The sequence below is a fragment of the Lepisma saccharinum genome, chromosome 4 (genome assembly GCF_977018435.1).
Source record: "Lepisma saccharinum chromosome 4, izLepSacc3.1, whole genome shotgun sequence".
Classification (NCBI taxonomy): domain Eukaryota; kingdom Metazoa; phylum Arthropoda; class Insecta; order Zygentoma; family Lepismatidae; genus Lepisma; species Lepisma saccharinum.
In genome coordinates, this window is record NC_139232.1 from 45,341,472 (window position 1) to 45,359,814 (window position 18,343).

Below are 18,343 nucleotides of genomic sequence, written 5' to 3' on the forward strand. Positions count from 1 at the left end.
AGTAATTTGTTCATTATTAGAAGGTACATGGCAATTTCAAACTGAATGATTGTCCCACTATTATGGGAGAAAATATGCCTCGTTTGCTTCCTCCCCCCCAAAAATCCTGCATACCTCCATGCTTAATTGTCACAATTAACCTAACAGTACAACATAACTAACCAAAGAGAGGATGCATAATCTGACAAACCTTTCTAACACCAAAAAATTAAAAGTTGAAATATATTCATATGTAATACTAAATATACCGTGCATCCATTTCCTTGCGAGGCTGAGAGATCGGGAGAAGTGTGGCGGGAGGTGCTAGCGGAGATGCCGACATTTTCGACCAGTAACATCCCGATTAAGTTTACCCTCGAAAGCATTTTGCTCCGCTCGGAATAGTTTGGAAGTTTCGAATGTGCAACACTGTATCAAGATTAAGTTGCAGACTAAATCGTTAAAAGTCAATGTTTTTTGTGAGCATTGTTTGCAATCTGAAAGCTCCGAGCTTAAGTTGTTCTTTCCTTCGTGACTACAGATGTCCTGTACAGAGCTGCGAATGGAGTGAGGAACAGACCTTGAACCAAGAACATGTTAATTTTGTACTGTGTGAAACAGCGTGGTTTGTTGTTACTTGCCATGCTACTTCTTTGTGTAATTGCAATGTGTGTGTGTGTTGTGTGTAAGTGAGGTGATTGAACTGCCAGCCGCAAAGTTCACGTTAGAACAACACAATACATTTGAACGCCAGATCTTACAGTTTGCGATTATTATTTGTGGGAAACCTTAAAAAATAGAGTCTACCAAAATAACCCTCATAGTATCAACGAACTAAAAGACAATATAAGGGCAGAACGTGGAACAATTATAGAAGAAGAACTTTTGCGTGTGAATCAAAATTTCATCAAACGATACCAGGAATGTGTGAATGTAGGTGGACATCACTTTGAACAACTATTATAAGACAAGTTAGTGCTCGTTTTGCAATATTAATATAAATATCTGCATCCTAAAGATACCATAAAAATAAGCAGGATGTTACTGGTAAAATATGTCAGCATCTCCTCTAGCGCCACCCGCCACACTTCTCCCGATCTCTCGACCTCGCAAGGAAATGGACACAGTATATCACATACTGATTCAGGTGTGGGCCCCCACCAGTCTTCAATGATTTCGCACCCTGCCTCGTATATTGTGTCTTTACTGCTGTGTATGTTCTCCTCTGTGGGAAGTGGAGTAGTACGCGGGGTTCCCTGCCCTCTTATCCTTTTAACTCATACTAACTCCAGCAGCAGTTCTCTTTGCCTCAACTGCGCTAAACTAATAGCGAGTGGTGTTGGTCGTTTCCTTGAAGAACTCAACTCTTCAGTGAGAGAGGTCCACTGAGCTGCTTTGCAAAAAGGAACTGCCATAACCCATCTCTAGTTGGTAGTTCCTTTGAACGACTTCTTTCGGTGAGTGAGCTCCAGTGAACTGCCTCCTGAAAAGGAACAGCCATAACCCATCACTAATACAGTTGAAACTGCTTTATACGTAACTCAGTTCTGTACGTAAATTACTGTAGGTCCCAGCAAAGCATAATTTTAAAAAGTGTAAATTAAACCCTATTTGTATGTAATTCATGTATACGTAATTCGCTGTTATACATACTAATTTTCATAAAATACAGTTGATTTATATGTAACCAAGCTACAAAAATGTCACAGAAGTATACATTTGTTGTTATAAAAACACAAGGTGTGTTTCGAATAAGAAAAGGGATACATGGGCATGGTGGTGGTTGGTCTCGAATTGCGAGAAAGTTGAGTGAGGCAAGACCAGGGGCGGCACCAGTAGGGCCCAAGGGGGTGCTTGCACACCCCTTAATTTTCTTCCGCAGCCCCTATGTTCAACTGAAAACACTAACCCTTAGAGTGTCATATTACGTCATGTCGTCATATTGAGCACTGAATGTTAGGTACTGAAGTAAGACCGTTATTATTGCAACAGGCAAGCACTGAAAGAGATTTCGAAATATAGTTCTTCCAGAAAGTACGTTCCCCACTTGCCCACAGGTGGCAGGCCATGTATATTGAAACCAGTTTTGTGCACGCGTGAGAGGCACATGCCCTGGCTAGTGAATATCTTAGAAGATGCCTCCCGAAAGTCCTCAGTAGCGTTACGGCAGTGATGAAATATGACGGCTCTTATTCCATCTCCCACCGCATATGAAGTTTGTTCGGTGATAAAGTTCTTGAACAAACAAAACATACAGCCGATCAAAATTCATCGTCAGCTGTGTTAGGTGTATTGGCCAGACGTTATGAGCAAGGAGATGGTGCATCGTTGGTGCAGGACATTTACTGAAGGCCGGCAAAATGTGCATGACGACGAGCGAAGTGGGTGGCCATCGGCTGTTATGGACGAGATTGTGGAGCAGGTGCAGTAGCGCATATTGGAGGATCATCGCGACACGATCACGGAACTCAGCAGCCATTTCTCTTTCGTCGTTGCACGACATTGTTACCAAACGTCTCTTGTTCCGGAAATTGTGTGCCCGGTGGGTGCCGAAACAACTGACATTTCTGCAGCGTTACCATGACGATGACGATTTTCTCAAAGGGGATGAAACGTGGGTTGCATACAGCACCCCAGAAAGCAAGCAGCAGTCCATGCATTGGCGTCACAGTGGAGCTCCATGCAGGACGAAGTTCAAACAGACTGTGTCGGCACGAAAAGTGATGTGCACGGTGTTCTGGGTCAGACAAGGCATTCTGCTCATCGAGTTTCTGCCCAGAGGTGAGACTGTGAACGCTAACCATTACTGTGAAACACTGGGGACATTGCGACAAGCCATTCAGAATAAGCTTCGCGGTAAGCTCAGTGCTGGGGTGATCTTGTTGCACGACAATGCCAAGCCGCATATGGCTAGGCCCACTGCAGCCCTTCTGGATATGTTCGGTTGGGAGGTACTCGATCATCCATCGTACAGCCTGGATCTCGCTCCCAGTGATTTCCACCTGTTCTTGCACCTGAAAAAGTTCCTGTCTGGTCAACATTTTCACAGCGATGAAGAGGTTCAGATGGCTGTCACACAGTGGTTCGGCACCCAGATACAGAAGTTGGTCCCACGTTATGACAAGTGCCTGAATTCTGGCAGGAATTATGTTGACAAGTGCTGTATCTGTGGCAATAAAACATTGAATGAAATAATGTTTCCTTTTCGTGCATGACCCCAGGGAAACTTACTTTCTGGACATGCCTAGTACATACATTCCTGTACTGGCGGCAGCCTCTATAAAGATCAGATTCCATTTTTTTTTAATTTTGTCACTATTGTTGTTTTGAATATTTCATCTTTTGTTTCTTCAAGTGGTTTTTGATAATTGCCTATAGCTTAATGTGGGTTATGTTTTTTTCCCCTTTCTTTTTTGCATTGTTGATAAACAGTTTATTTTCCGCCTGCTTGTTCTTCCTCGCACTGAAGCAAAAATTTCAGCTGCTTTCAAAGGTATCACCAGGTCGTACTTGGGAAATGTTTTTAATGAGAGTTGTAATGTGAAGGGTAGTTTTGATGTTAACACGTTCTATGCATATGTTCCACGTAACATGCCAACTAAACGTACCACTTCATGCTTTTCCAAAAACTGTTATGAAAGAGACTCAATGTTCACGAAGAAATTTTACAGTTCGGGATAGTGCGGCAGAAGGGATTTTACTGAAGATGAAGTTGCTGTGCACTTCACGTTTTGTCCTGAAGTGGCAAATGGAAGGTATAGTTCGACCACAAGGAAAAAAAACCTTCCGTCAAAAGCGTTCGTGCATCTTCCCCGCCGTTGTCGGTGATCGGGGCAGTGTTGTGAGGTCAGACTTGAAAAAATCAGGAGATTGTTCCTTGAGAAACCAGAAGATCTGCTACAAAATCCAATGATCTAATAGCAGCAGATAAACAATGTTTTCTTTGGGGGGAGGGGGGGCATAGACATGCCCACTTGGGGGCAAGGGAACGTCCGCAGATTTCTTCCAGCAAGGGGGAAACAATGTTGTTGTTTTTTATCAGGCAGGTAAACTAGGCCTATTAACCCGTAATAGCATTGCCCTCTCAGAAAACACCACTTGAGTTTGAAATTACCACGTTCCTATTATAATAATGGATTACTGTGACTGAAATTGACTCATAGGTCTGAAATAATAGGTGCTTTTATGTCAACATTCATTTTCCAGAACGATATAGGTTGTGAATAACCTAGAGTCGCCAAGCAAAGGATCACAATAAAAGCCCCCTGCTGCAGTGTCGCGCGTTGTTTAAGGTGGAAACGTGACAGATACTTTTGTAACAATGGTGCTAAACCCAGCACCCTGTGTTTGGCGAAAAGAAACCGAACATCTCCATTTCAGGAGTGGACGTGTTTCAAACAAAAGAAAGTAAACCGTCCGAGGGACCCGACCAATGTCTTTCATCTCTTCCGCATCTTCCGGTGGAAAAATCTAAGAGGGTGCACGGAAAACACCCTCAAGTTTGCCCTTTCTCAGCACCGACACAAGGCATCTGCCATGCCTTTATTTTTGGACAGTAAATCGTAGACAGTTGTGTTCATAAATGAAGCTAACGTGCCGCCCTTCATTGTCGGGGATTTTCCACAATCTTTCAAGTCCAATGCTAACAATAACAAATTAATTTGCCTTCTGCTGGTGTTCGGTGTACAGGTATCGTTAGGGGTTGGCACGCGTCCTGCACCATAATGAGAAAATGAATTATGTATGTGAAATATATTGGTGAAGTATACAGCATGTCTTCCTCAATAATTGAAGATAATGCTAGGGTTCACCTATCCTCCCCATCTGCTAGAAATACACACACACATGTATAAGTATATGTATATGTGTGTGTGTGTAAAATAATTTACCCACGCTACGAAGTCAGAGGTTCTACCTAGAAAGGCATGGACGTTTCACTGTGTTTGTATCACTTCTTCATTCATCCTTGTTGTCGTACTTACCCGTAGAGGCACAAAAGCGACGTAAAATAACTAAAATAGAAATATAGTTTGGGGTGGGATACCATACAGCCATCTAAAAATAGTAATGTAGTAAAAGTAATAAAATAATGTCCTAGCACAATTGAGTAGCATTTGATATAATTTCACAGTTCAAACAGCACTTTTTACGGCTGAGTGGAGTTCCACTCCACCTCCATGTTCAAGTAAGATAAGCAGGAAATGTGTTTTTGAGCTGGTCGTTGGAGGTTCCATAACAATAGTTTATTAAGGAATTCTCCCGAGAAATCAATAGGCCTGACAAAGCTGACGTTAGCCGCTCTGAATGTTCCTTCCCCCTGCCCTTTCCTGCCGGCACGATGTGCTTCTGCGCAGGTTTATTTTCTTGTGGTTCCACTATACATATTAATGTACTATGTATTTTGTACCTTCATTGGTTACATTGAAAAGGTTCAAAAATTGTTTTTAAAGGCAAGGATAGTTATATTTGGTATTTCACTACATAATTTAATAAGAATGCAACATGTATCTAAATGTTCGCACTGTATGACCACTTTCTTGGATCATAAGACTTAATACATATCATCATGGACATCCAGGGGGAGAGCAAGGGGGTAGAGCCTCCCTGGAAAATGGATGTCAATCTCATGTTATACACTTCACACATATAAGTTTATTCAGGCAGTAATTTATGTTAGTGCAATTGGGGCTATCGTGAATGGTTTTTGGGGCTATCCGTCAATGGTTTGTGATAACATAATGAACACGAAAGTAAGTATCTTTCAGTGAAGAAGGTTGAAATACTGCATACCCACTCCAAATCGACCAAACACTGGCACGACGCGTGATGATCCATGACGAGTGCATGCCATATTGTCTGTTACCCAAGCGGAACAAGGAAGACAAACAATGACTCGTAATACGAAAAGTTGACACAATTTTATGGAAAAAGACAACTTCACCTTAAAGAATCTTCCGCAATGCAGAATAGGTATCAATGCTAAAATTAACGACAGAAACCAGTGAGAGATGTTCGGGCGATATCGCATAATTACCCTAAAAATAGATACAATTACAGTATTTTAATAATGACATGATATGGTATCTCAATCTGATTTGCAAGTAATTCTTAATTATACATATTGCTTTCGGAGCGAATTTACAATATAGAGAGTATCTCCAATTTCGTTATTATTTGTATACTAAATAATTTTGGCCTTCTAATCAATAATCTATTGTCAAAATGCGGGGGTCACGTGTGCTAAGCGGGAAAAAAGCCGATGTAAGTGGATTTTTTTTTAGAGCTGTATCGCATTGCTTAATGAACAAAATTTTAACTAAGCTTGCCTAACCTAACCTTACCGGAAATTGATCATGGGGCTATCCGTGAATGGTTTGTCGGGCTATCCATGAATGGTTCATGGAGCTACCTGTGCATAATGTACAATATCTACACGTGACCCCCGCATTTTAACAACAGATTCGTGATTAGAAGGCCAAAATTGCTTAGTAGCAAAATTAGCTTGGAGATACTCTATATATTGTAAATTCTTACCTTATTTCCTCTTCACCTTGACATACGTATAACTCAGGTTCAACTGTAGTAATAATACTACATGAAAAGTTTCCTGTCTGCAACTTTTTGGGAAACTATTTCTAAACACTCGCTCTTTACTAAACAAACAAACAAAAAAAGTGCCAAACAATTAAGAGTGGACGAATGAGCAATGGACCAATTGCCCTGTCAAAGTTGCATATTATTTCTTACTTTTCCTTGGGAAGAAGTTCACAGGTGATACGGCATCCGTGCCACTGGACACTACTGGCTTGAGAGTGAGTTCACTTGAAAAATCATCCTGAATGTCACATTCTGTCCTAAGAACAAGTTGATCAGCTGAGATTGAATCTGGTGTCAGAGGCAACTTCGCAACTGATTCATTATCACTATGGTCATTGCTTGGGCTAGGAGTTAACCGACAGGAATCCTGTTGTATCTGCAGAGTGGCACCACGAAATTCTTCAGTTGGGCCATCTTCTAGCATGGAGTCATCGTTATTAACAAAATGTGTAATGTTTCTTTGCCTATCTACCATTTTCTGCTTACACAACCACTCCCCCCGAAATCTTTGATGCACAGATAACTACTCGGACATGGACAACTCGACCTGCCAGTAGTAATAATAGTTAATAAACTTTTGCTATTCCGGAACAATTTCAAGTTATGTTTCTGCTTAGTTTTTCTATTCTGCACGGTAGCATTTTGGTCATCTAAAGCGGGCCTATGGGTGTGCGGGATCCGGAAAAGTCGGGAATAAAATTTTACGTCCCGATTTCGGGAAATGAGTTCCCGAATTTTCAGGATCCCGAGCAGTCGGGAAAAGTCATTTTAAACAGTCGTTAACTCTCGACGTTGCCTGCATTTTAAGTGTCTCTGACTTATCGAAAATTGCTAGTTTTATTCCTTGTAGAATTCGAGATTTCAAGAGCATCGGAAACCCGATCGTCGCCAATCGTACTCCTAACGATCTCCCGATTTTTTAAAATCTGACCTGGCAACACTCGGGTAACGGAGGGGACCGTAAATAGAACCGAAATAACTTTGAGGAATTGAGGGTAACATAGAAATATATTTATTTATATAATGTCTTATATAATAGTGCATGATAATGATGAAGTCTGGATTGGGTTCCTTTCAACCTACTTACTACATAGTTTGCAACATTAATTAATTTGATATCTAACTGGTACCGATTTTTATTTGAAAATAAACGAGTTAAATGTGTCTCCGGCATATCTAACTGGTACCGATCAGAAATAAAAAAAAGTTTATGAGATTGAATTGTTTTAAGTCGAAACTGAACCTACAGGGTAAATGATGTCCGAACCGCTGTGCAATGTGCCTCCACCGACTGTCAAACCCGGACCCCTTGAAGATTTATGTGACATCTTTAATTTCACAACTAATAACATCAACAAGAAAGTTGCACTTATCATATAGCTATTACCCAGGGTGGCATGAGTTTACAATATCGGACCACTCTCCAATTTCTATGAAATTTCGCATACGCGCTAATTAGACCTAATCACGGGTAAAAATTTACTATCCTTCGGACACCTCTAATTTTTTCGTTTCGTCAATTTTTGACATTCGTACTTACGTATCTGCTTCGCGGAACATTCCTGAAGGTGTATCAACGTTGTTTTGATTAAATTAATTGCAATTTTTCACATTACCAGTACATCTTTCTGATAGGTCTTTTCGCTTGCCTGAGACGAACTAACCTAACCATGCGCCAATGGTTCGCAATTATTTCCAATTTCTAGATCCTGATACTAACACGACACCAAATTTTAACTATGTTTCCTAACCTGACGGAACTAACCTATCCACGCGCCAATGGTTCGTGGGGCTAGCTATTTTCCGTTGGATAATTAATTTTCAACGAACAACATGAATTTCAGCTATGAAACATTCCCACATCACACAAAACACCTTCCCGATGTTTGACAATGCTACAGGAACTTATTACTGTAAGTAGTTTCTTCTGTAAAAATAAATAAATGTGTCCGAAGGATACATTGTGTTCAGCATGGAAAAATGGCGGAAGACACGCACAACAGTTTCCCTACCTTGTGTTTGAGGCTTGCCTACGAGGTTAGGTTAGGTTCCATTAGCATAAATACAATGAAAAATTATTATTTAGGAATGTGGACTCGTTTGATTAGGCACGTTTGGCAACGGTGTATTGCACGCTGATTTTTTCATGTTGGGAAAATGGCATCTTCCGTGGACCTGCTGTTCTTTCGGTAGGGTTACGTTACGTTAGGAAAACATAGTTCATTTCGTTTTTCTCTACATTTCCATACTTGACCGCCAATTATTACATGCAGATTCGTGATTAGGAGGTCTCAATTAGTGAGTAGGCAAAATTTCATAGAAATTGGAGAGTGGTCCGGTATTGTAAACTCGTTCCCCTAGTGTGACCATAATAGTTTGACCCCAAAATGGGACATCCCAAGGAGATCAGTTTACCCACTCCCCTTACCTAAAAGATAGGTTAGGCCTAATTATAAAATTGTTCTTCTTATTAACGTATTCTTCTTATTTATTAAAGCACCATGGTAGCATTATTGCCTCCCGGTTTTGATACCCAGTGGAGGGCCAGTGGCGTGCGGTGCTAAATCGGGCACGGGAACAGGTGACCTGCAGGTGCAGGTGAAACCACCTTCCATCCTTGTCGTAATATAATACAGTAGACCAAGTAAAATTCAACCCTTACTGAAATGAACCAAATAAATATACGATACATATGTTACAAATTGTCAGAAGTGACATACATGAAGCACGTTAAAATTATGACAATAACATTGTTAAAGCAAATATGATATAATGTAAAGAAAACATTAAAAACAAAATTGTTTATGCACAACAAAGAAAAAAATAATGAAAGCAATTTATGAGTGATCACAGGAAAAAATGTTTGGTCGAAACCTGTTTCATCTCTCTATTTGTAGATTAAGTTGACTTTTTTGTAGGGTAATTCAAAAGTCCTCAATGCAATAATGACATTCAGATGGCTGAGTTTTTCATGACGTCCGCTAGATTTGTAGAAATTGTGACAAAACCTGAACTGTTCCAAACTTCCTTCTCAGGAACAAACAAGGACGACAATAATTTGCTGCTGGAAGAGAGTCCAATTAATCAATTAAAATTAATTTTACAGAGTTGTAGTAACCAGGACCAGGACCAGAGCCTGCTTTGCCCCCTGTGAAAAATACAGAACACATTCCTACCTGGAATTCTCACTTATCTTTACAATTATATTATGTGTTACTCTAGCAACCTAACAAAGACACTTATTGATTTTGTGATTTATTAGGGTGTATGGGATTCCATATAATGTCGTATCAGGATTGAGGGAAAAAAATCCCTTACGGATTCAGACTTCGGGAAATGATTTAGCAATTTTCAATATCTAGAACAATTGTGACATTTTTAGTAGTCTTGTATTAAAGGTGCCTAATGTGTTGGGATGTTTATCTTGGATGTGTTGCTATGAACTTGGAACTGCTTAAATATTTGTTTCCCAAGTCTACCTTTTCGTAATAGTGATTCATGTGGTAGAGAGAGGGAGTGGATATTTGATTCTTGTTACTTAGCGTTGCTTTCCTGCCCCTTCTAGTTAATCGCAACAATGAGTGATGAAGAGACACTCATAAACAGTGCTGCAAACACAGGGGGCAGGGGTAAATCCCCCCCTGCCCCCAACCTTGGAGGGAAGTCCATTCTAGGGGAAGCAAACATTGAAGTAAAGAAACAAGACTAGGAGAATCTAAGAATAGCAGGACAATTGGATACTCATCATGGAATTAGTTTTTACGTGTTCCTTGCATTTTTCTTCCAGACTACCAAGGGTACTTGCAAGAGGCACAGAGTGGCAATTGCCCTCCCCTCAATTTCAAATTTAATGCAAATAAAAGTACATTTCGTAAAATTTTCTTGCTTGCTTCGCTCTCAATTTCTGCTATTCTTATAGTCCAAGTTCAGAGCTATGGGGCGATGGGAGTCGGCTCTGGGAGCCAAACGATCTATATGAAAAAAAATATATTATAGAGAATGCCATGGCGCTCCGTAAAATTATTTGCACCATCTTGATCAATCAAGGGATTCCTATTTGTTTGTCAGGTGTCAAACACATGTATTTCAACTATAATATAATACAATTCACACAATATTTTGCAAAATGGTTAACATAACCAGTAGGCAAACAGTGTCTGTAGTCTCCCCTATGAGGGAAATAGAGTCCGTGGTGGACTAAGGGACCCATGTTATAATGTTGCAGCAAGTACAAAAAAAAGTATTACAAATTTTTACACAATTCATCAAACTGTAGATAATAATGTATAACCATTATTATTTAATGAATTTGGTTTTTCTTGCATAACACAACATAATGGTGTTGTTGGATTCTCGTTAGATTCATTTTTGCCTAAAAATCTTGCATACTGGAAACTAGAAAGAATCATTATGAAACTTGATTTATAAACAGGGTGGCGACAGACCTGGAAAACCTGGAAAACCGGGAAAAGTCAGGGAATTTGAGGTGTCAAAAAAAGTCAGGGAAATGTCAGGGAATATCGTCTTCATTGACTTCGAACACTCTTTTGACGAAAATTGTTATAACTCGGGCACTATGGGAGCAATCTACTTCGGATAACTTTTGTTTTGCAGCTAGAACATCATCGCATGCAATCTTGTACAATTTAGAACACCGGACTGAGGAAGGGGGCTTGGGGGGGCACGTCCCCCGAATTTCAATGGGAAAAACAAAAATCTGAAGTTTGCGCCCTCTTCTCCCGTTATTTTGGGGAGAAGGCACAAACTTTAGTATTCTTTTCAAAGAATGGACATTTCTCAAGAGAATGAAACATGTTTCATGTTCTTGGTTTCCATACAAGTTGAATAATAAGCCAAAATGTGATTTTTTTTTAACGAAAAATAGGTAATTTGCATTTTTGGAGGAAAATTGTTATAACTCTGACACTATGGGAGCAATCTACTTATGATAAGTTTTGTTTTGCAGCTAAAACATCATAGCATGCAACCGTGTACAATTCAGAACGCCGTACCGAGGAAGGGGGTTTAGGGGGCGCGATCCCCGAATTTCAATGAAAAAACCATAAAAATCTGGAGGTTGCCCCTCTTCTCCCGCTATTTGGGAAGAAGGCGTGAACTTTAGTATTCTTTTCAAAGAATGGACATTTCTGAAGAGAATGAAACATGTTTCATGTTCTTGGGTGTCATACAAGTTGAATAATAAGCCAAAATGTGATTATTATTTTTTTTTACGAAAAATAGGTAATTAGCATTTTTGGAGGAAAATTGTTATAACTCGGGCACTATGGGAGCAATCTACTTCGGATAAATTTTGTTTTTCAGCTAAAACATCGTACTATGCAACCGTATACAATTCAGAACGCCAAACGAGGAAGGGGGGGGGGGGTTGGAGTCGCGACCCCCGAATTTCAATGAAAAAACCATAAACATATGGAGTTTGCCCCCTCTTCTCCCGCTATTTGGGAAGAAGGCGTGAACTTTAGTATTATTTTTAAAGAATGGAGATTTCTGAAGAGAATGAAACATGTTTCATGTTCTTGGTTGTCATACAAGTTGAATAATAAGCCAAAATGTGATTTCTTTTTTCTTTCTTTTTTTTTTTTACGAAAAATAGGTAATTAGCATTTTTGGAGGAAAATTGTTATAACTCTGGCACTATGGGAGCAATTTACTTCGGATAAGTTTTGTTTTGCAGCTAAAACATCATAGCATGTAGCCGTGTACAATTAAAATCGCCGAACCGAGGAAGGGGGGTTTGGGGGCGTGACCATCGAATTTCAATTTTAAAAAATCTTTAGTTTGCCCCCTCTTCTCTCGCTATTTTCGGAAGAAGGCGCAAACCTTAGTATTCTCTTCAAAGAATGGACCATTCCAAAGAGATTGAAACTTGTTTCATGTTCCTGGGTGCCATACAAGTTGAATAATGAGCCAAAATGTGAGACACTTCGGAAATGTGTCATGGATATGTTGCGGAGCGGGGGGAGGTTGGTCATCAATATGAATTTACCCAGGCTTGCTCCAGAGCTGTCTCAAACAGAAGAGTTTGAGGGTCCAAAAAGCACATTCATTTCGTAATCTGCACCATGATACCATATGGTTTCATCGGGCCAGAACGACCTTACTCTGATGATACCATATAATAACATCGGGGGAGTAAAGGTTAAGCCTCTAAATATTACGTGGAAAATGCATTGAATTATCATTTTTTCTTGTCCATATGGGAGAGTAGTAAGGAGACCGAACTGTCAACAGATGGAGGGGATGGGAGCGGGTGGCGCCGTCCGATAGTTGTCGGACGTCGTAGTAAGCATTTTGTTGGACAAACTGAAGGAACATGGAAACAAATAGGTTCCATTGATACATACGATTTTTGTCGAATATCGCCACCCGACAAAGTATCTCACTACAACATGTGACAGAAATTGCATGCATGGGACTCTTATGATTTTTGTTCGATGTCTTCGGACTGCAACATCCAACAAAAATCGTATGCATAAACAAGAAGAGCTTTAGACTGCAAATATGCTGCTGGAATTGTATTACTTTTCTGGCTTGCTTCACCTTATTTAATGTAGCAATGCTTACAAAGGTTTTCTTACATCATCCTGATGTATGCATGTATGACATTGCACTATTCTTAGATATCAAGAAGAATGCACTATTCTTAGATATCAAGAAGAATCCAACAAAACTGGATATATATTGAATACTATCACGAAAAAGTGAAACATAAACCTGCATTGGTGAACGTTATAAAAATTGGCAAGTGCATGCTCCCAACCTCAAATTTACTGCAACACTAGTATTGCAATGAAATTAACACCATTCTCTGCCCTGTCTGTTTAAACTCGTGAGAGATGGTCATTAATCTCTCACTGAGTAAGGTTAATGTCCAATATTATGAAATAAAATACTAGTAATAAATACGTAAATATTTTAATATGATATTTACTCGAATCATTCAATCATGAAAGCAAATCACTTTCTTCAAGAAATGACTTTTTTCTGCCAGCCCTGCTAAATTTTCACTTTCCATCTACTGATTTATACGAGGGGTGGCCAGAAAGTAATTTCCGATTGATTTTTCGCAAACGCCAAAACCATGAAAAATGGTAATTGCTGCGAAGTTATGTTTAGGAATGAGCAGTGATGTCTGAACACATTTTTCGCCCTTTCTAAATATCAAAATAATGCGAATTTGGCATAAAACGTGAATTGTTGGCGTTTTTATTGATTTTTTTTAAAGAAATGACCTAAAACAACAAAAAATTCCATGAAATCCAACATTCTTGTCTTTTCTAGGCCATGTTTGTGTACATAGAACATGCAAGTTTTCCAGCATTGTACTCAAGAGTAAACTATTGAGTTATACTTACATGGAATAATTCCGACAGCCACATTAAATCATGTATTTCCCACGATTTTTTCAACTTCTATCAAAACCATTTGCATCACAGAGAAAAGTGGCAGGGTTCTAACAGGAGATCGAGTGCGTATCTACTGTCACACGGGATCCATATCCTCATAGTTGTCCCACGAGATATGTTTTCAATGTCAATGTCGATCTCCTGCGGGGGAGAACCGGGATGTTTTCCACCTATTCAAACTGCTTCGGCACCCACCCAGCATCATATGAAGCTGGTACCTTGAGGAAACTTTGAGGGATAAAGGTAGCCAGGAGCATGGTGCTGGTCACATCACCCCCACCTTTAGCCATGATCAAGAAAGTGTGGGGCCCACTCCACACCCTTATACACCTTCATGGAAAAGTGCAGGGGAGCACTTTACTTTTACTTCCTCAAAAATCTGTTCCAACATATCAAACTGTCACGAAAATACATAGACCATGTGATCTACAATTTTAAATAATCGTTTAAAACACAATGGAGTATTAAGTTTCGGTATATTTGGCAGATAAATGTTCTAAAACCAAAACGCGAATTTTGGGAAATTTAATACTGACAAGTCAAAAAAATGATAATGCCAATTTTTGGTGCCATAATATATCGGTATCTGTCACGTGAGATTGATTGATTTTAATTTTTTGGGTACATCGCCACTTATGGCCATTATCCACCCTTCAGTATATACGGGGGAAATTCCATTATCTAAAATCCTTACCTTAAAATTTAAAAAAAAGGTGTATCGAAAATAACTTTCCCAAAAGAACTTTCAAGATCTCAAACTCTCACGAAGAGGCGTAAGCCATGTGACTTACAATTTGAAACAGTAGTTTAAAAATACCATGAAGGAATAATTTCAGATGTTTGCCAGAAAATGCGCTAAAATGAAAATGTGAATTTTGAGAAAAATAACACCGTATAGTAAAAAATAAAAAATAAGAAAATACACCAATTTTTTTAAAAAATAACAAAATATCAAGGTCCCTACCGATTAGGTATAAATAAAACATGAATATCAGTTGTAATTTATTGCATTAGTAACAGTGAATCTTAACCTAATTTTCAGCGTAATCACCACCGTTATTCTGGGATTTGTAGTAGCATGCCACTAAATTTTGTATGCCCATGGTATATGTGTCGGACAGCAAAGACTGGAACTATCTCTACCTCAGTGTAGCTGTCAAATCCTTACCCTGCCAGAAACCTCTTTAGTTAAACAAAGAGATGAAAGTCGGTACATTCAAGGCCAGGGCTGTACAGGGAATGGTCCAAGATCTCTCACCTGAAGTGATGCAAAGGGCCCGTGTGTACTCAGCTGTATGGGGTTGTGCACATTCGATTGGCCTTCCGTGAATTGTCTGCACCATCGTCTGACCATACACGACGTCCTGTCTGCACACCTCACACAATTGCTGGTGGCTCTGTGCCAAATTCTGAGTGTACATTGTAGGCTAGGCTCGGTGGGAGACTGTATGACAGGTGCAATCTTTAACCTAGAACTTTCCTAAAACGGCTGCATTGCAACTGTACCAGATTAGAGCTACATGCCACTTCTTCCTGCCTGCATGTGTGTGTGTCGCTCTCCGACCACTAGTGCTGCGTATAGGGGTCATTGGACCTTTTTTCAGGATGCCCCTCGTATATGAACTTTCAGAAGCTTTTATTATTAGTGTGTTCCTGTTTTAATGTGTGGTTAGCTAAGTCAGGTACCTATACAATGAAATTCTATAAATTGCTTGCGTTAAATTTCTAATACCTACATACCCTTTTCGTCAGCATTAATGGTATAACTGCATGTAGTCAGTTTCACAGTACTTAACTTGGATATACTGTACTGAAGCAGAAATCTCATTGATAATGTAAGGAAATATGACACTTTATTTTATTCGATTCAATTGTTTCACTTACATGCAAGAGTTAAGTTGTTTGCTTTACAGAGAAGAGAGCTTTATGCATTGAAAAATGAGTCCGCACTCATGGTTCTTGCAAGCAGAGGGTTCCAAACCTCAGTGGAAATATCAACATATAGTACCGAGAATGTATAAGGAGACTGATAAATTACAAATTGTATTTCTTAAATCAATCACTCTAATTTCATTTAGTCGTAACTTTAAAAATAATCAAGTATTTTATTTTAAACTTACTGCGTATGACGAAATTCCGTAATCCTTCCCTAGCTTGTGAATTGTAATAATTTTCCAAATTCACTATTTTGCAGTTTGAATTCAAATCATAGAGAATAGAGAAATTAAGTCAATTTCATAGAAGATAATATTGGTACTTAACAAATCCATACCTGGATCTGTATGAGTTTATTATTTCCATTTGCAAAAACATCGATTTAGTTTAGTTTGTAATTGTCAGGGAAAAGTGCAAATTTTTGTCCTGGAAAACCTGGAAAAGTCAGGGAATTTCATTTCTGCTTGTTTGTAGCCACCCTGATAAAGAGCTCCCTTAATCAGTTCTGAAGAGAGGCCCTAAGCTGTTGGTACATATTAATAATCTATTAACATTATCGACCTGTAACTATCAAGTAGATACAGTACCTATTAGCCTATTTATGTTAAACTTTATATCCTTTGACAATCTGGAAAGGTCATTATTGAAATATTGCTATTTGATGTTGCTCAAAGTTTTTTTTGTTTGTTGCAGTTTAAAGATATCATCCCTTTTCTCTTACTTATCTCTTTTTTGGGGGGAGGGGCAAGTGCCTCTGTGTACCCTGCTATATCTGCAAATGCGACACAATATATTAAAAATTTGCCCCCTCTAGAATTGACTACAAAGAATTCCTGGCTACGGGCCTGGTAGTAACTTGTTTGCGAATGCCTTGTGTATGATTTCTTTTTTAGTTTTTGATCCAGTTAGGATAGGTATTGGTTTGCAGTATTTTCTGTAAAGTTCAATGAACTAAAAGCTTTCGTCCTCAGCCGGTCGATCATACAACATTCGCAACCCTATGCTCGCAACATTCGCTTTCTTGTCCTGCCGCTGCGTGCATCTTGTCTTGGGGCTGGTGGAACAGGTGGACACGAGCTGTTCCCTCGGAAGCTATTTCGTAGCGTTTAGCCATGGCATTTAGCAGATGCTTCGACTGTGGAAGATTTTTCCAGTACGTTATGAATGACAGATGCAATTTTGCAATGAAATTAGGAAACTATGGACTTACTACATTCAAAACTATCACTGCAACGCAATTAAACCTTAGCACATAACAAGAATTTGAAGGAAAAGGAATTTGCTATCGCAGGGAACAGCTAGAGAATTCAGCTTCCGTGGTGAGGATCGTTTACCTTCGCGCGTGGTCGGAAATACTCAGCATCAGGCTGTAGAGGCTGGAGCAACCAGGGTAGGTGAAGTAAACAAACGCCTAGTCAGTTTTTCTTCGGCGTTACTTTTGAAAATGTTGATTTCGGGAGAAAGAAGTGTTCTTATTATGTTAATATAGATAATTTAAATAGATTCAATGGGTGATAAGTAGGAGGGAACAGCCTGTTCCCTCTGTTCCATGGAGGGACCATCACTGCTGGAGGCACATAGTGGTTCGGATTCTACTTTAAACTGTAGGCCCAGTCCAGATTAACCTTTCTGTGCATAAAGTGTACTTAAAACAACAATTCAATCAATCATTTATTTATTAAAGAATGGATCACATAAATGATACATCACAAATAATAAATGAAATATGATCTCCTGTTGACAAAAGGTATCCATTATTATAATCTCTGTATGATTTATATAGCGTTTCTCATCCTTTCTGATCAACCTTTGATGCTGAAGTTGAGTAATGCCAAAAGTATTTAGCAGAAGAACCTATCTTCTTGAGAGCAGCTTTATCCTTCACCAGTTGTTTATAAATCTCCTCGAAAACCTTATCCCACATAGACACACAACTTAGATTTTTCTTTTGAATTTGTGCCAACACGCAGGAACTGTAAATTCCTTTTGCTATTCCATAATAAAACTGCATGCTTATTCAATGCTCTACAAATAATGGAAGACACACAAAACAATGCATCTTTTTTTTTAGCATGAAATGTCTCTAAATTTAGACTTAGTTTTCAAGATAACTCCTACACTTTTATAAAATGGGACAAATATTGGCTTTTTAATGATATGGACACATCTGAAACGGGACTGTCCCGGTCGAAACAGGATGTATGGTCACCCTATAAATACCCTTTTAAAAAGAAATCATTAGGAAACTAGTCTGAATCACTGCCCTGGATTCAATTCAAGTTCTTGAAGGTGGGATTCTTATTCCAGTGGGGGATGATTGTATGCATTTCGGACAACATGGAATGTGGATGAGTATGTAAATTATCCAATCCAGGGGCATAGATAGCATCCTCTCTCACTTCGAG

The 18,343-nt window shown here is 39.2% G+C and overlaps 2 protein-coding genes across 4 annotated transcripts in view; one reads left to right on the plus strand and one right to left on the minus strand.

Annotated features, from left to right (window-relative positions):
• The window catches only part of LOC145986910 (uncharacterized), a 50,817-nt gene extending 43,716 nt beyond the window's left edge, over nucleotides 1–7,101 (minus strand). Inside the window, exon 1 of the mRNA XM_083121376.1 lies at nucleotides 6,727–7,101. Within this exon, the coding sequence (XP_082977502.1) occupies nucleotides 6,727–7,051 (325 nt within the window). The 5' untranslated portion in view covers nucleotides 7,052–7,101. The remainder of the gene's footprint in view (nucleotides 1–6,726) is intronic.
• Nucleotides 7,102–7,514: 413 nt separating this feature from the next.
• Nucleotides 7,515–18,343, plus strand: part of LOC145986437 (deoxynucleoside triphosphate triphosphohydrolase SAMHD1-like) — a 130,056-nt gene continuing 119,227 nt past the window's right edge. For all 3 annotated transcript variants that reach the window (XM_083120454.1, XM_083120455.1, XM_083120453.1), the window contains exon 1: nucleotides 7,515–7,571. The gene's annotated coding sequence lies outside the window, so the exon portion shown is untranslated. The remainder of the gene's footprint in view (nucleotides 7,572–18,343) is intronic.